The following is a 17,894-nucleotide window of genomic DNA, read 5'->3' on the forward strand; positions in this document are numbered from 1 at the left end:
TTATCTGTGTGGAGTTTGTATGTTCTCCCCGTGTTTGCGTGGGTTTCCTCCGGGTGCTCCGGTTTCCTCCCACACTCCAAAAACATACTAGTAGGTTAATTGCTAACAAATTAACCCTAGTCTGTGTGTGTGTTAGGGAATTTAGACTGTAAGCCCCAATGGGGAAGGGACTGATGTGAGTGAGTTCTCTGTATAGCGCTGCGGAATTAGTGGCGTTATATAAATAAATGGTGATGATGATGATAGCTTGTAACACTTCTTTAAAATACCTGCTGATATGTTACTACAGATAGGTGTCTCTTTCTTACATTAAATGTATTGTTTTACCTTATAATGAGATTAAGGGTAACGAACGGCCCTTTTGAATGTTAGAGGGCAATACCTGCTGCCCTTGGCCTGTATTAGGTTGCCTATCATTGCTGTAAACAAATATGAGTTTTAAAAGCTTATGTTTATGTAAGCTGTGATAAGATACACTGTACACAGAGGCTCACAACACTACTATTTCTTGGATAGGCTATATCTTGACCAAGCCTCTCCCACTTCAAACTTACACACGGACATGCAGGAGTTGATGATCTGCTCAAGCCTCTGTTAACATGTACTGCGCTTATTGGCTACAGGCTTTTTCCCTCTGTCCCCCCAGCCTGTGTTTACCTATGCAGATTTAGGCAGAATAATTCTGATTGCAGTGTACCTAGTCTTGATTGGCAATGGTGCTGTGTTACACATTTTTTTTTACCTTGTTTATTAAATATGCACAACATTTAAGAATGATTTGTAAGACATGCTCCATCATGCTAATTTATCGTATGTATCGGAATCTACAGGAAAACAATTTGAAATTAATCAATGCCAAATACTGTGACCGTTTCGTCCATATGCTTTGGAAAGATGGCTCTGTGGTGCACGTGCATATCAGTAAGGAAAAATGCCGGTGGTATGAGGACAGAATGATGACCATTCTAGACAAAATAAAAAGAAGGTGACATTACATAGTTGTATCTCAGTACTTTATTTCTCATATGCTTTAGAGATATTTTAGTACGGTTTACACTACTAAAAACATATCTAATGGAAATGTGAGGACAGTGTCTTTAGAAAAAGGAGACCAAATATTTGCCTTTATATATCTTGTTTTAGTATTTTTACAATTTAAAAGGCTAAAACAAATACACGTATAAGTTACACTATTTGCTTGTTTGAGTGCTAAAGTATTGTAGTGTAGATAAATGTGTTAATTGTGCTAAATTACAGTTTACAAACCACAACATTTTTTTGAACTTAGCTTAAATTTGGTTTTAGCCCTGAAGTTTTTATTATATGTAAATATCTTCTTTATTTTATTTTAATTATTTTTTATTGTTTGTCAGTAATTTTATAAACAATAAACAGAGTGGGGGAGGGGGGTACGTTAAAAAATAGAGGGAAAGGGTTAAATTCACATTAAGTAAAAATTAGAGACATTCCAAATAGAACATTATTCCTATAGCATATCGGTCATAAGTATAGGAAATCTTATAGCAATAACTAAAAGGAGGGAGGTACAATGTGTATCTGCAGTAGAAGATAAGGGAAAGGAAGGGGGGATATAAGGAAAGGAGGGAGGGAAATGTAAGTGTTTAGGGGGATAAAGTGAAAGTCACATCCAATATTTTTGAGTAAATGTTGTAGAGAATTGATATAGTCTTATAGACGGGGGCAGCCATGTAATGTTCAGTCCAGAAATTCCAGGTACAAGGGAATTTATTTAACATATTATATATAATGTTGGAGATGTATTCCATGCGGTAGATTTGGCAAGCTCTGTTTACAATGGAAAGTGGTTCTGGATTCTTCCAGTACAATGTGATCTGACATTTTGTGGCAATTATTATTATTTTATAGAATCACTTGGCTCCAGAAAGGGAGCAGAGAGTTGTTTGGTACCATCCTTGAAGATCAGGTCTACATACTCATCGACACATCACACTCCATGAAAGATAAGCTGTTTTTGGTGAAGGAAAAGATATTTCAACTTATGGAGGTAAAACTCCCTCCCATTGAAAAATAATATTTTAATATTTGTAATTGACATCCATGTGTAGTAAAAAAAAATAATCCTCATGCCAACGAATGCAATTGCATATAATTCATGTCTGAACACAAATGACGCTTATGACTGCCTATGACTTGAGTTCATACCAACGCTGATGCGGCCAATTCAAGTACGTGTTTATTAACCGTATCATTTGCACCAGCTACAGGACTGGTGTAAGTGCCAACTGATAGTGATGACTAACCTGCCATAGACTTTGTTTTAAAAACTTCACTTATGCGTGCCACTAGCTAGCACAGAACATGTGTATTCAAGTGAGAGAGCCTATGTAAATGCATTATATGTACAGTACACATTAAAAACATCCCGATTCATGTATTTACTATTAATTTTTTTATTTTTTACAAATATTATTATTAATAATTATCGCATTAATAGTTGTTAATTTATTTCATAAAATATATTTTTTGCACTAGCGTTCTGATAGGACTTTATATTGCACATATGCATGTGCGCATCCTGCACTCTTTTCTGTACGGAAAGTAATGTTTAGCCAGAGCGTACTTCTACCCGGATTCAAATGGACATATACCTTGAGATCTGCTTACATTTGAATACGCTCAAGTACTGTTCTTGTTTTTTAAATGCAAGTTGCGCCCGAAGATGAATCAGGTGCTATTACATTAACATTATACTTATGTTCCTAATTAGAAAAAAATGATAATTTCAAGAGAGCTCCAGTCTGTTTTAATACATTTTATTTCTTTGTAATGGTCTAGGATAATTAATACAATTGTTTTCCATCAGGAGCAACTTAAACACAAGAAGACGTTCAACTTGGTAAAGTTTGATTCTAAAATAGAGGCTTGGAAGGCAAAGTTAGCAGAAGTTAATGAAGAAAACATGAAAGAAGCCTGGTTTTGGGTTAAGGAACTTCAGGTAACATATATTTTGGTGATATATAAAGTAAATTGGCTAATAATATGTGAACATACCAAATAATGACATGCACAAAAGTGATTGTGACATGTAGCGTTTAATTGAAAACATAGAAAGAGTATTTTTAGTGAGAATGGCACAGTTTATGTACATGTAGCCGTCTTCTCACGGAAATCAAGATGGGGCCTTCTCTGAAGTCTCTGTATGTCAGCAAACTTAACAATCTGAAAACAAATAATATACAGAGAGGCCATCGTGTGCAAGGGTATAACAAGTGTGTATTTCATTTGAAAAATTCATAAAGTTTTGTTGGTTTTATAGGATACAATGTGATTTGGCTATAGATGATCAATATTCCTAAGATTAGTTCACACATTTCATCTCTTGTAAAGACTTCCTCAGGTGCATTAACCGTATATTTCAGAGTTCTAATTAGACTTAATCTTATACTGCGCAAGTGTTGATGGGCAATAAATGCTACTGCGCATGCTCGTGTCTCATGAACTTAAAATTACCATAGATACATTCATAATGCCATATAATCTAAATAATGCATGCATAAAACATACAGTACATCTGTGTCACTTTCAAATGAACACCCACCGAAATTATGGTGGTGTACACTATGAGTGCACATATGTAATGGCACATCCACTGTACATGCATGCCTTACCCCTTAAGGCAGTGGATTCCAAACTTTTTCAGTTCAAAGCACCCTTAGGGTTTACATAATTTTTTCAAGGCATCCCTAAGCCAAAATAATTACCAAGTAGTCCCCCAACTTGATTACCACAGAGGCACCCCAGGGAGCCTAGGAACACAGTTTGGGAACCACTGCCTTAAGGGAATAATGTTAATCTCATGCAACAGTCCATATTTAACAAGGGACCATATACAGAAGAACATCTTCGCTAGCATTTCACCACTAAACATATGTTTATTGCATAGCAAAGCTGCCGAGGTACCACTGAAAACATGGCGGATCAAAAATCTACAGAGCATGCGCCAGTATTTATTTCCCACGCATGTGTACATTTATCTAATGCCCTTCTGCTCCCCGGGAGGATTCTGTCCTCCTTGAACCCACTCGAACAACTGGTGTCACCTGATTTACCAAAAGGCGGGTGTGCAGGAAAACATCTTCTGTGTATGTGTAAATCTATGCTAGGGGAATAACATTATTCCTGAACATACGTCCACAGCAATATATTTGTGCTAGCCATATTATGTATCTTATATAGGTATATCAGCAAAAAACTGCATTCAACATATTTAATGTAGCATTTTTTACATGGACACAGCAATAAAGAATTATATTATCAAACTTTTATTGACTTTTAATAAATGTAGAACACGTCTGACTCTAAAAAGACATTTTGATAAAGCAGAATTAAATAGTCAAGAAAAGAATAAACAATCAAAGTCAGGCCTTAAGCCATAAATTTTACCCTTTTGAGTCAAAAGAGAGGTATATAAATGTATTTTATGAGTACATTTTACTTCATATGAAATAACATGCTTTAAAAGTTTTAACTGAGAATAGATATATAGTTATTAAGAAGGCAGATAATGGTGGTGATATTATTATTTTAAATAGAACAGATTATGTAAAGTAATCTTTGAGACTGCTTGGTGATAAAAACTCCTATAGAGATTTAAAACAGGGGCCCACTGCAGAATTTATTTTGGCTTTGAAATATATGCTTTTGGCTGGTTTAAAAATGTGATTATTGATTAAATGAATATAAATATTTGATAGAATATTGATAGATAAAATCAGCGTCGGACTGGCCCACCGGGATACCGGAAAAATCACCGATAGGCCCCGCTGCATTATGGCCACACCCCCTTTTCGAAGTAGGCGGAGCCCATCCAGCTTACCCGGGTTGTCCTCACCAGGAGTCCGCTGCCCTCCCCGGTGTCCCTGCTGCTGCAGATGACCGGCTGTCACTGACAGCCAGTCATCTTTTACATGTGATCGCAGCTGCGATCATGTGACCCTCCCCCTGTCAGCTGATTGATTGTCGGATGCTAGAACGGGACATTCATTTCCTACAAGCTGATCTCTGTATAGGTAAAGGGTAATGTGTGGCTATATTAGGGCAGTATGACAGAAATATGCCTAAGTAACAATACATGTGTCATTCCTGTGCCATCGGAGGTGAGGGGGGAGGGGTTGATCCAGGACCCTTTCATTGTGGTTGTCTCAGTCTGTACATAAGATAGCACTGACCTTGCCAGACCAGTACTCGCCAGACTGGATGATTTAGTTCTGGTCATTATGCAGCAGGTGCAAGCTGTGCTGTCTGATAACTTTAAATCGAGGCCATTGTCAGTGAGCTGCTCACAGCGTGATAAAGTGAGCACAGAGCCTGCAGTCATTTAGAGTATTTCCATCTCAAGTGGCTGTTATCTGTTTTCCCCTCTCAGCATCTTTCTCTGTAGCTTTCAACCCCCTCTGCTGTGCTTAGACAGTGTTTGTCAAATCTTTACTCTTTCTTTTTTTGCTTGTTTCTTCTACTTGCCCCGCTCCTTTCTCTCCACATGTTATCTCCTGGTCTCCTTTACATTCTGCCGCTGACTGTTTTTCAAGTACATAGTTTTTCCAGGGGGCCCGCTGTCCTCCCCGGCGTCCCCACAGCTGCAGATGACTGGCTGTCAGTGACAGCCAGTCATCTTTCAAATACGATCACAGCTGCGATCATGTGACCCGCCCCCTCCCCCTGTCAGCTGATTGATTGTCTGATGTTCCCGCCGCCGCTGAATTAAGAAGGAGCAGAGAGGCTGTAGCTATCAACATATGGGTAAGTAGATTTTAACCACTTTATACTTTTTGTGCTATCACTGTGTGTGTATATATATATATATATATATATATATATATATGTGTATATATATATATATATATATATATATATAGTGTCTGGTCTCGCCTCTATGGTGATTGACCAAACCCCCTCTGGTGGGCCCCTACCATTGCAGTCCCCCGGTGGGCCCCTCATGCCCCAGTCCGACACTGGATAAAATACTCCATCATTCCAGTATTTTATCATCCACCAAACATTCATAAAATATTCTCTGATCCTCCAGAGAGGCCAATACTTGCAGGGCTTAATTCCCTCTATTCACATATATGATAGGATATTGATATTGTTCTGAAACAATATGTGATGGTGCTTCCATCATACTTAAAAGACACCATGTGCTTGTAACTATTGTTGTGCAGTCGCTTTATACGTGTATTGAACTCCAAAAACAGGTTATGTCAGGGAAAAATTTCTTCGATGCAGACCCCACTTTAAGTATATTTCATAAAAAGTTTATTGGTGAACTTAATTTATTTACTCGTAAGACATAATTATTTAAATTTTTTTAGAGATGTTTTACCTTCAATAATATGGGCTTACAATGGGGACAATCTTTGCCCCAAGTTTCTTGAATAACATTAAGTTATTTATGAGAATGAAAAGTATAAGAACTATATTACTTTGCATAAAAGGAATGTTGACAATATTTTAATTATACAGAAGGGAATTTAATAAGAATTTAAAGGATTTATGAAATATATAGAAACAAATGATTTCTATTTGAAATTTAAAAGCCATATTAATAAAAACAAAATAGAATTTCTTGACCCGGTGCTAGATGGAAGGTCAAATGAGATTATTACTTATAACTTTATAAAGGCAGTAGATTAACATAGCTACTTACACTATAAAAGGGGTCATTTAGAGAATGAAAAAAAGAACTTTCCTTTTCACTGTAGAATAGAAAAGAATTGTAATATAAATGGGGTGTGTGATCAACAATTACAACTGTATTCAAAAACATGTAGAGGTAGGGGTACCCCGAAGATGGCTTCCTTCATTACCCCATTGAAGTGTTTCCTTGGCTCCGCAAATTTCCCATCCTACAACATCCTACTATAAGTCCAACATTAATCAATGTTGGACTGATTAGTTGGGGCAGATTGCAGAAGTTGGATTTCATCTCTTCCCCGGTCTCGCGTCTGACACTTTTGTGTGCCAATCCTGACTTCCCTCCGGAGCTCCCAGAACAAAGCTTCCTATAACGGAAATAGGTGCGGGTCCAAATTTGATCCCTTCTTCACTCTTCCTCTATATTTTGACCCCACTTATGCATGCCCAAATGCTCATAGCATTTATGATAGATAGTGGATATCTTGTTGTAACCACCTGAATTATTTTCACTACCTGGAGTTTACCAGGACTTGCTCTAATAGGTGATAAGAAATTGTTATCAAACTTGAGTTATTCATTTCCAAACTTCTAAGTATCATTTAACCTTTAGGGACTATTTTGCATGCTGTTCTCTTATAATTGAATGTGATGTCTTTTCAGTGTTTTCCACTTGTTGTTATGATTTCGTTTTGTTTGCTATATGAGTGACTTTCAATAAAAAGTTATTTTACAAAAAAAATATAAATCTGATCCTAGTTGTTTAAGGTTTAAAGCAATAGAACACATAGTCTTAGGACAAAGGGAAGTGGATCTGTGAAATGGACTAGCTCAAGAGAGATGTTCTGAATTCATGAAATGAAAACTATAGCCCCGTGTGGCTTAATCAAAGGCTATGAAGTAGCTCCCTTACTGTGAACCTATTCTTATTTATATTATTTTTATTAACTTTTAATGGTATATTTCTGAAGTATATAACTGAGAAAGTATTTTACTGCCTTGGGCAGAATTGCACACTACAATCTTTCATGAGGCTTCCTCTATGTCACCTTTCTTCACTGTACCTGGTTGTTAACTACATCTACTCTACATTTGCTCCCTCACTCAGATGTTCTGAAAGTTGAACCATTTCTTTGGAAATTCTCAGACATCTGGGCTTGGGTCAAGTCCAGCCCTGAATGAACTATAGCTCGTTACAAGCTCTTTGGTGACAGAAGAGACAAAAGTCTCCAACCCTTGATTCCTGGAGATTGAGTCGCATGTCGAGTTGATAACCACACTATTAAGTCCCCAGGATGAAGTACACCCCTCGATAAATTGAACCTTTAAAAATGTTGTGAGTTGTAAATCCAGTGGTCTTCAGATTGGAGTTATCAGCACTTCTATAAATTCCAAATGTTTTCCACGTATTTCCACTGAAGCCCTTTATAATCAAATGCTTTTTTCTTCTTCTTGTTTACCACCTTCCCCCATAACAGCAAGATGAATTTGTCTTTAATCAAACTCTTGACTCTGGCATTACCATTGGCATCCAATATTTTCTGGTGGATTGGAAAGGTTATGGCCCAGAGAAACGCTCCTGGGTAAAATTCTCTGATGTCCATGCTCCACATCTTATCAAGGAGTTCCATAAGCGATTTCCTGAAAAACTTTTTGTGGGGTGTTCAGTTTCCATCCACGCCAATGCCAGTACCTGTTTGTTATGCTTCTCAGTGCCAAATGTTTCCATTCAGGCCTGCATCCTCTGTTTCTAGCACGTCTTGATTTCTTTGAGTTTGTAGCCATCTGTTATCTCTGACTTGATTTCCTGGTTCATTTAAAGCTTGTAATCATGTTACCTCTGACATCCAGGAAGTCCTGGCTTTAGTCACGTGATTCTTGACACATGTAAAACCCTCTCAGATATTTAAATCCTCAATCTGTGTAGTAATCACTGCCAGAATGCTAGGTCTTACCTGCTCTAACTTTCCCTTCTGTTTCCTGCAGTTTAATCATTCTGTGTATTAATTTAATTTTTCCTCTCATTCTGAACCTGTTTGTGTGACATCAGCTTGTCTCTCATTTTGGAACCTGTGCATGTGACCTTGACCTTCTGCTTGTTTCTGATTCCACTTTGGCCTACTGATTTTGTACCCACCTACTGATATCGTTCTGCAGTTACATCAGGTTGGCTCCCGGAAGCAAAGAGCACACCACCTTACAGCGCACACTCTTGAAGCCTGGGGAACTCATTAGACCCCTTACTCTAATCTGCCAGTGCCAATAATGACTAGCTTCTGCTAGCCTGAGCTTTCTATTATATCTGTTGGAGATCGTGGAAACCATGTAAGTCCTGTTACTTGGTGTACTTTTTGGAACAGGGGGACCTTATGCTCAACTCCTTGCAAGCTGGTAGTGGGTAGAATATGAAGCCAAGCAGCTGGGACCAGGGGACAAGAAAACTAAGGGAACAGCAGTCCTTGTCTAGTGGGGTAGGGGACAGTGAGTTCGGTAATCTGGCATTTATTTAATACTGTATTTTCTAGCATATGTGTTTTGCACAATAAAGTACAGTTGTGCTTTCTAACTGTTGTTGATTGAATTACTTTTCACCCCTAAAAGGTACCAGGTACCATCACGTGGCACATAAGGTACCTCTCGGTCACTGTTACGTTACGTATCATAGCCCAGAGATTAAATCTTATTAATGGGAGTGATGGAATAGCAGGTGGTCAATTTTTCCATTTCCATTCAAAACAAAACATGCTTTATGACTTATAAGGTAGAGGGTGGGTCTCTCTGTTTCCAATAATAGGCAATGAGACATATAGCTAATGAAATATTGGTGACCAATTTGTTGTGAAACCTGGTTCCAAAAAGAAACACTTCACTACCCTTTAAACCTCGGGAGTGACTGTGGATGGTTTAAAAAAGAGTAATGTATGGAATGGACTAGTCTCCGTATTGTAAAGTTAAAGTGACTTATGTTTAGAGTGCCAATCTTTAGTTTTATTTGTCAACTGACTATAATTATATTTAAATACTACAAAGTGATACATGTCTAGATTGCTGGTGTTTTATGACATATTGTTGTGTTTCGTCCCCACTATGTACTAGAGATGAGCGCACTCGGATTTCTGAAATCCGAGCCCACCCGAACGTTGCCGATCCGAGTCGGATCCGAGACAGATCCGGGTATTGGCGCCAAATTCAAATCTGAAACTGAGGCTCTGACTCATAATCCCGTTGTCGGATCTCGCGATACTCGGATCCTATAAATTCCCCGCTAGTCGCCACCATCTTCACTCGGGCATTGATCAGGGTAGAGGGAGGGTGTGTTAGGTGGTCCTCTCTCCTGGTAGATCTCGTGCTGTGCTGTTTAGTTCTGTGCTGTTCTGTGCTGTGCTGTTTAGTTCTGTGCTGTGCTGTGCTGTGCTGTGCTGTGTTCTGCAGTATCAGTCCAGTATTTTTAAAAAAATACCAAAAATGAATTAATTTTTTTTTAATTACCACAAAATTTGCACAACCAATCCTGCAGTATAAGCCCATTGGTACTGCAATATTACCAAGTTCACACATTCAGCAGTAAAAGTCCAGTGGTACTGCAATATTACAAAGTTCACACATTCTGCAGTATCAGTCCAGTGGTGCTGTGTCCTGTGCTCTGTCCTGCTGAGTTCCGTAGTGCTGCTGGGTCCTGTGCCGTGTCCTGTTCAGTCCAGTGGTGCTGTGTCCTGTGCTCTGTGCTTCTAAGGGCATAGTTATTTCCCCATTATTCCCAAGTTTTTAAAAAATAAAAAAAAAGTAAAAAAAAATAAAAAATTAAAAATTAAAAAAAAAATATATAATTATAACCAAATTTGCAAAACCAATCCAGCAATATAAGTCCATTGGTACTGCAATATTACAAAGTTCACACATTCTGCAGTATCAGTCCAGTGGTGCTGTGTCCTGTGCTCTGTCCTGCTGAGTTCCGTAGTGCTGCTGGGTCCTGTGCCGTGTCCTGTTCAGTCCAGTGGTGCTGTGTCCTGTGCTCTGTGCTTCTAAGGGCATAGTTATTTCCCCAATATTCCCAAGTTTTTAAAAAATAAAAAAAAAGTAAAAAAAAATAAAAAATTAAAAATTAAAAAAAATATATATAATTATAACCAAATTTGCAAAACCAATCCAGCAGTATAAGTCCATTGGTACTGCAATATTACCAAGTTCACACATTCTGCAGTATCTTGTGCTACATATAATGGAGACCAAAAATTTGGAGGATAAAGAAGGGAAAGATCAAGACCCACTTCCTCCTAATGCTGAAGCTGCTGCCACTAGTCATGACATAGACGATGAAATGCCATCAACGTCGTCTTCCAAGCCCGATGCCCAATCTCGTAGTACCGGGCATGTAAAATCCAAAAAGCCCAAGTTAAGAAAAAGTAGCAAAAAGAGAAACTTAAAATCATCTGAGGAGAAACGTAAAGTTGCCAATATGCCATTTACGACACGGAGTGGCAAGGAACGGCTTAGGCCCTGGCCCGTGTTCATGACTAGTGGTTCAGCTTCACCCACGGATCTTAGCCCTCCTCCTCCTCCCCCCCCCTACAAAAAATTTAAGAGAGTTATGCTGTCAGCAACAACAACAAAACAGCAAAGAACTCTGCCTTCTAAACAGATGACATCACAAATCCCCAAGGCGAGTCCAAGGGTGTTGTTGGTTGTGAACCCTGACCTTCCCATCACTGTACGGGAAGAGGTGACTCCATCCAGCATTTGCAGCACGCCCTCTGCATATGCTGGAAGGATCACCCACAGTCCAGTTACAGATTTGGCTAATGAAGGTGTGAATGTTGTACACTGGGAGGAGGATATTGATGTAGCTGGCGCTGAGGAGGATGTTGATGATTATGATGCAGACAGATACCAAATTGCCTTTCTCAATTTCTATTTATATTCTAGATTATATAACGGCTGAAAAGTTTTCTGTTTTACTCCTAGTGGAGAGGGGATCTGATGCAGACAGATACCAAACTGCCTTTGTCCATTTCTTTGTATATTTGAATTTCTAGTTCTACAGTCTATGCAGGCTGCTTTATTTATATTCAACTACAAGTGTAGGGCGGGGGGGGGGGGGGCATAGATAGCCACCAAAGTAACGTGGTCCATTTAATTTCACTTTCTAGCTCCACAGTCTGTGCAGTCTGCTTTTTTTTATCTTCAAAGTATTTATATTTACAAGCCTTGCAATCTAAATTAACTAGAGGTAGTGACGTGGTAGAATTCCAAAAGGCAGTTTGGAAGCCCCTGTACAAACTGGCTCTATTTTTTAACTGAGTTGTCCTCCCTCTAGTGTGTACTCGGAAAGAGTTTTTAGTGCAGCGGGGAACCTGGTCAGTGAGCGGCGAAGGAGGTTGCTTCCTCACAACGTTGAAAAAATGATGTTTATAAAAATGAATAATCAATTCCTCAATGAAGTACAGCACTGCCCTCCAGACAGTACAGAGGGACTGTGGTTGTGGAGTCCAGCGGGGACGAATTGATAATGTGTGAGGAGGAGGAAGTACACACTGTAGGGGGAGAGGAATCAGAGGTTGAGGATGAGGACGACATCTTTCCTCAGTAGAGCCTGTTTAGTTTATACAGAAAGAGATGAATTGTTTTATTGGTGTGGGGGCCCAAACAAACCAATCATTTCAGCCACAGTTGTTTGGTAGGCCCTGTCGCTGAAATGATTGGTTTGTTAAAGTGTGCATGTCCTATTTCAACAACATAAGGGTGGGTGGGAAGGCCCAAGGACAATTCCATCTTGCAACTTTTTTTTTGGCATTATGTGACCATTCAACAGTCGTTTGCCATGTTCAAAAAGTAAAAGAAAATGCCAAAAAATTCAATAAATTAAATCAAAAGTTAAATGTTAAAATTTAAAACAAGAGGTTTTGACGTGCTAGAATTAGTGTAGTGTTAAGATGTTATAAACACTACACTTGGAAATTGGAGGAGGTATTGTGGCCCCGGTATCAAATTGGGTACCGGGGCCACCCCACTACGCAGTCCAGATACTTGTTTGGTGGAATTCAGACCAGTTGAGGGTGTATTTATTTTATTGTGGCCCCGGTATCAAATTGGGTACCGGGGCCACCCCACTACGCAGTCCAGATACTTGTTTGGTGGAATTCAGACCAGTTGAGGGTGTATTTATTTTATTGTGGCCCCGGTATCAAATTGGGTACCGGGGCCACCCCACTACGCAGTCCAGATACTTGTTTGGTGGAATTCAGACCAGTTGAGGGTTTTATTATTATATTGTGGGGACCACTCTATCTATACCACACTACAACTCTATACCACTCTATTTAATACTTTAATTCTATTTAATACTTTAATTCTATTACTAATTCCCATAAAGAGGAACTGCCGCTTCTATTTAATACTTCAATTCTATTAGTAGTTACCATAAAGAGGAACAAAATAAACCAATTTTACCAAAAGTATAATATGACTTAGACTTACAAACACTACACTTGAAAGATGGTGCCTTTAAATGAAAAAGTCAGTCTTCATTGCATGACTATGTGCAACAGGGACAGTTTTTTGGTTTACAAAGTCAACCAATAACACTTCGACCCTGTCTGTCTTTAACATACTTGATGGGATCTCAATGACGAATGGTCTGTACCATGTTTGGAGGAGGTATTGTGGCCCCGGTACCAAATTGGGGCCACTCCACTATGCAGTCCAGATAGAGGTGTATCAGATATTAAACAACGTTGACTGTTGCTGCAAAAATTTTAAATAATATTGTGGGGAACACTACACTACGCAGTCCATAAACTTTTTGGGTGGAATTCAGACCTGTGTAGGGTTTTTTAATAATATTGTGGTGACCCACTCCTCTACGCAGTCCAGGTACATTTATTGGTGCGAATCATACAAGTTCAGGGTTTTTAATTTATATTGTGGTGACCCACTCCTCTACGCAGTCCAGGTACATTATTGGTGCGAATCCTACAAGTTCAGGGTTTTTAATTTATATTGTGGAGACCCACTCCTCTACGCAGTCCAGGTACATTATTCGGTGTGATTCATACCAGTTGATGGTTTTCTTATTATATATATTGTGGTGACCCACTCCTCTACGCAGTCCAGGTACATTTATTGGTGCGAATCATACAAGTTGATGGTTTTCTTATTATATATATTGTGGTGACCCACTCCTCTACGCAGTCCAGGTACATTTATTGGTGCGAATCATACAAGTTCAGGGTTTTTAATATATATTGTGGTGACCCACTCCTCTACGCAGTCCAGGTACATTTATTGGTGCGAATCATACAAGTTCAGGGTTTTTAATTTATATTGTGGAGACCCACTCTTCTACGCAGTCCAGGTACATTATTCGGTGCGATTCATACCAGTTGATCGTTTTCTTATTATATATATTGTGGTGACCCACTCCTCTACGCAGTCGAGGTACATTTATTGGTGCGAATCATACAAGTTGATGGTTTTCTTATTATATATATTGTGGTGACCCACTCCTCTACGCAGTCCAGGTACATTTATTGGTGCGAATCATACAAGTTCAGGGTTTTTAATATATATTGTGGTGACCCACTCCTCTACGCAGTCCAGGTACATTTATTGGTGCGAATCATACAAGTTCAGGGTTTTTAATATATATTGTGGTGACCCACTCCTCTACGCAGTCCAGGTACATTTATTGGTGCGAATCATACAAGTTGATGGTTTTCTTATTATATATATTGTGGTGACCCACTCCTCTACGCAGTCCAGGTACATTTATTGGTGCGAATCATACAAGTTCAGGGTTTTTAATATATATTGTGGTGACCCACTCCTCTACGCAGTCCAGGTACATTTATTGGTGCGAATCATACAAGTTCAGGGTTTTTAATATATATTGTGGTGACCCACTCCTCTACGCAGTCCAGGTACATTTATTGGTGCGAATCATACAAGTTCAGGGTTTTTAATTTATATTGTGGAGACCCACTCTTCTACGCAGTCCAGGTACATTATTCGGTGCGATTCATACCAGTTGATCGTTTTCTTATTATATATATTGTGGTGACCCACTCCTCTACGCAGTCGAGGTACATTTATTGGTGCGAATCATACAAGTTGATGGTTTTCTTATTATATATATTGTGGTGACCCACTCCTCTACGCAGTCCAGGTACATTTATTGGTGCGAATCATACAAGTTCAGGGTTTTTAATATATATTGTGGTGACCCACTCCTCTACGCAGTCCAGGTACATTTATTGGTGCGAATCATACAAGTTGATGGTTTTCTTATTATATATATTGTGGTGACCCACTCCTCTACGCAGTCCAGGTACATTTATTGGTGCGAATCATACAAGTTCAGGGTTTTTAATATATATTGTGGTGACCCACTCCTCTACGCAGTCCAGGTACATTTATTGGTGCGAATCATACAAGTTCAGGGTTTTTAATATATATTGTGGTGACCCACTCCTCTACGCAGTCCAGGTACATTTATTGGAGCGAATCATACAAGTTGATGGTTTTCTTATTATATATATTGTGGTGACCCACTCCTCTACGCAGTCCAGAAAGATACCTCGTTGCAACGTTTTGGACTAATAACTATATTGTGAGGTGTTCAGAATACAATGTAAATTAGTGGAAATGCTTGTTATTGAATGTTATTGAGGTTACTAATAGCATAGGAGTGAAAATAAGCCCAAAAGCTTGATTTTTAAACTTTTTATGTTTTTTCCAAAAAAATCCGAATCCAAAACCTTAAATCCGAACCGAGACCTTTCGTCAAGTGTTTTGCGAGACAAATCCGAACCCCAAAAATAATGAAAATCCAGATCCAAAACACAAAACACGAGACCTCAAAAGTCGCCGGTGCACATCCCTACTATGTACCCCTTTCCCCTTTATGTCCTACCCTTTCCCTATTTCTTTTTTTTTTTGTATCCTTTGCAATTATCTTAGAAAATTCAATAAACTTTATTTCAGTTAAAAAAAAAAAAAAAAGAGTAATGTAAGGGCAAGATCAAAATGTGTGCATCAGAGAACCTCATAGGCTGACTACAGTAATAATAACAATGATGATTAAAAGCAGCGTAATAGATCAATTTGTTAAATTAATTAGTGTCAGTCTTTTCACATTACATAATTGTCATTTTTATATGGACTGCTGCAGTAAAAACAGTTATCATTTACTTTTTAAAGTTATTAACAATGTGGAGGTGTTATATTTAATTATTCTATATATGGTAACTGTGTCTCTCTTGTTAATAAGGCATATTCTCTCTTGTGTACCTGACTGCATTACCCTATTTGTACACAACATAGTAATGTATAATACATTACATTAGGTTGTGTACAGATGCCACATTGATTACATATCCCATGATTCCGTCAGTCTGAAGACACACTTATATGCCTGTCGTATTACTATTTTTGAGTTGTTATCATTTGCAAGATGCATCCTACTCCAAATGAGCCACATCATCTGGACAATGTGTCAAATTGAGCAAATCTGGGACACTAAGAGGAATCCATTAAGTCTACATCTAAACTGCATTGTAGATGTATAAATTAAGTAGCAAGAGGGCAATGGTCAGAGAGTGTCCCAGACTTATAGATAGATCCCATGGCCTTGCATAGTAGTATCAGGACCATGCATGTATAAGTATCATGGAGGCTAGAGTAGAGTAGAAAGAAAAATCTCCCTCCTTAGGGTGCAAACATCTTAGAATGTCAATAACTTCATGTTATTTACATTGAAGTTGAAAAGGCTTAAAGGTATATTCACTAAACTGCGGGTTTGAAAAAGTGGAGATGTTGTCAATAGCAACCAATCAGATTCTAGCTGTCATTTTGAGGGATGTACTAAATAAATAACTATAATCTGATTGGTTGCTATAGGCATCATCTCCACTTTATCAAACCCGCAGTTTAGTAAATATACCTCTTGGAGTTTCTAATCACTTAGCCACCGTGTGGGCAGCACGGTGGCTAAGTGGTTAGCACTTCTGTCTCACAGTGCTGGGGTCATGAGTTTAATTACTGACCATGGCCTTATCTGTGTGGAGTTTATATGTTCTCACTGTGCTTGTGTGGGTTTCCTGCGGGTGCTCCGGTTTTCCTCTCACACTTCAAAAACATACTATTAGGTTAATTGACTGCTATCAAAATTGACCCTAGTCTCTCTCTCTGTCTGTGTGTGTGTTAGGGAATTTAGACTGTAAGCCCCAATGGGGCAGGGACTGATGTGAATGAGTTATCTGTACAGCCCTGCGGAATCAGTGGCGCTATATAAATAAATAAATGATGATGATGATAGTGGGAGCAGCAACTCTCTGGGGTCTGTCCACCATGGGATTTGATAGCAAGTTGAAATCACTGGTCAGTAGAGGATCTTGTGTTGGTATGCATAAGAAGGTTATATAGTTATGTTATGGATTCTCTTTGACCAGTGTTTTGGAACTGTTAATTAGTGTTATTAGGACTCTATCTAAGTGACTTATAAGTCCTGTGCCTCCAGAGTAGCATTGTGTTCTCCAAGTGATGATATCTCAGTTTTGAGATCAGACACTGCTATTTGTATATCTTTGGTAAAGGTTTGCTTCATATCTACTAGTAGTGTATCAAGATGTTTCAAATCATGCTTTGATCAGTAGTTTGCATTGTTGCCATGTTTGTTGGACGGTTAGGATTTTGCTTAGGCTGCCTCAGAAAAAAATTAAGCAACCTCTGGCTATATTTCTTTTTCTTGCCCCTCGGCATACAAGTAGATAACCACAAAAAGTAGGTATTGCCTGTCCTGCAAATTAAGTGCTTAATTCTCAGAAACAGTAGATAAATATTTGATGGAGCTTGGCAGCTATATGTCTTCCTTACTTGGCTTCAATGCCACACCCTACCACTGCCTACCATTTGGCTGGGTTATTATTCTAATTAGGATCATTTGGTCAAGTGTTTATTATTGAAAAACAACTATTAAGAACAAAACTCGGACAGAAATGCCTCACACAAGCAACTTGTTCCTATGAACTTTTGGATATGATTAGGTTAGAAACAAGAGAGTTGGGTCTTCCAATATTTATGTTTAAAATAAAAAATGAACCTTTGATACTAATTAAAAACAGTGATTTGAAATGATTAATTAGTGTTCTACAAATCTGGAGAAAAAGCAAATTGTGGTCCAGTGTATTTACTGAAACTGGTATCTATCTTTACTCTGACTCAAC

At 38.5% G+C, this 17,894-nt stretch overlaps 1 protein-coding gene across 1 annotated transcript in view; it reads left to right on the forward strand.

Annotated features, from left to right (window-relative positions):
* Nucleotides 1-17,894, forward strand: part of VWA3B (von Willebrand factor A domain containing 3B) — a 129,573-nt gene that overhangs the window by 31,508 nt on the left and 80,171 nt on the right. The window contains exons 9-11 of the mRNA XM_075197718.1: nucleotides 831-985; nucleotides 1,888-2,026; nucleotides 2,846-2,977. Of these exons, the coding sequence (XP_075053819.1) occupies nucleotides 831-985; nucleotides 1,888-2,026; nucleotides 2,846-2,977 (426 nt within the window). The remainder of the gene's footprint in view (nucleotides 1-830; nucleotides 986-1,887; nucleotides 2,027-2,845; nucleotides 2,978-17,894) is intronic.

Source organism: Mixophyes fleayi, chromosome 2, assembly GCF_038048845.1.
Source record: "Mixophyes fleayi isolate aMixFle1 chromosome 2, aMixFle1.hap1, whole genome shotgun sequence".
Taxonomy (NCBI): Eukaryota; Metazoa; Chordata; class Amphibia; order Anura; family Limnodynastidae; genus Mixophyes; species Mixophyes fleayi.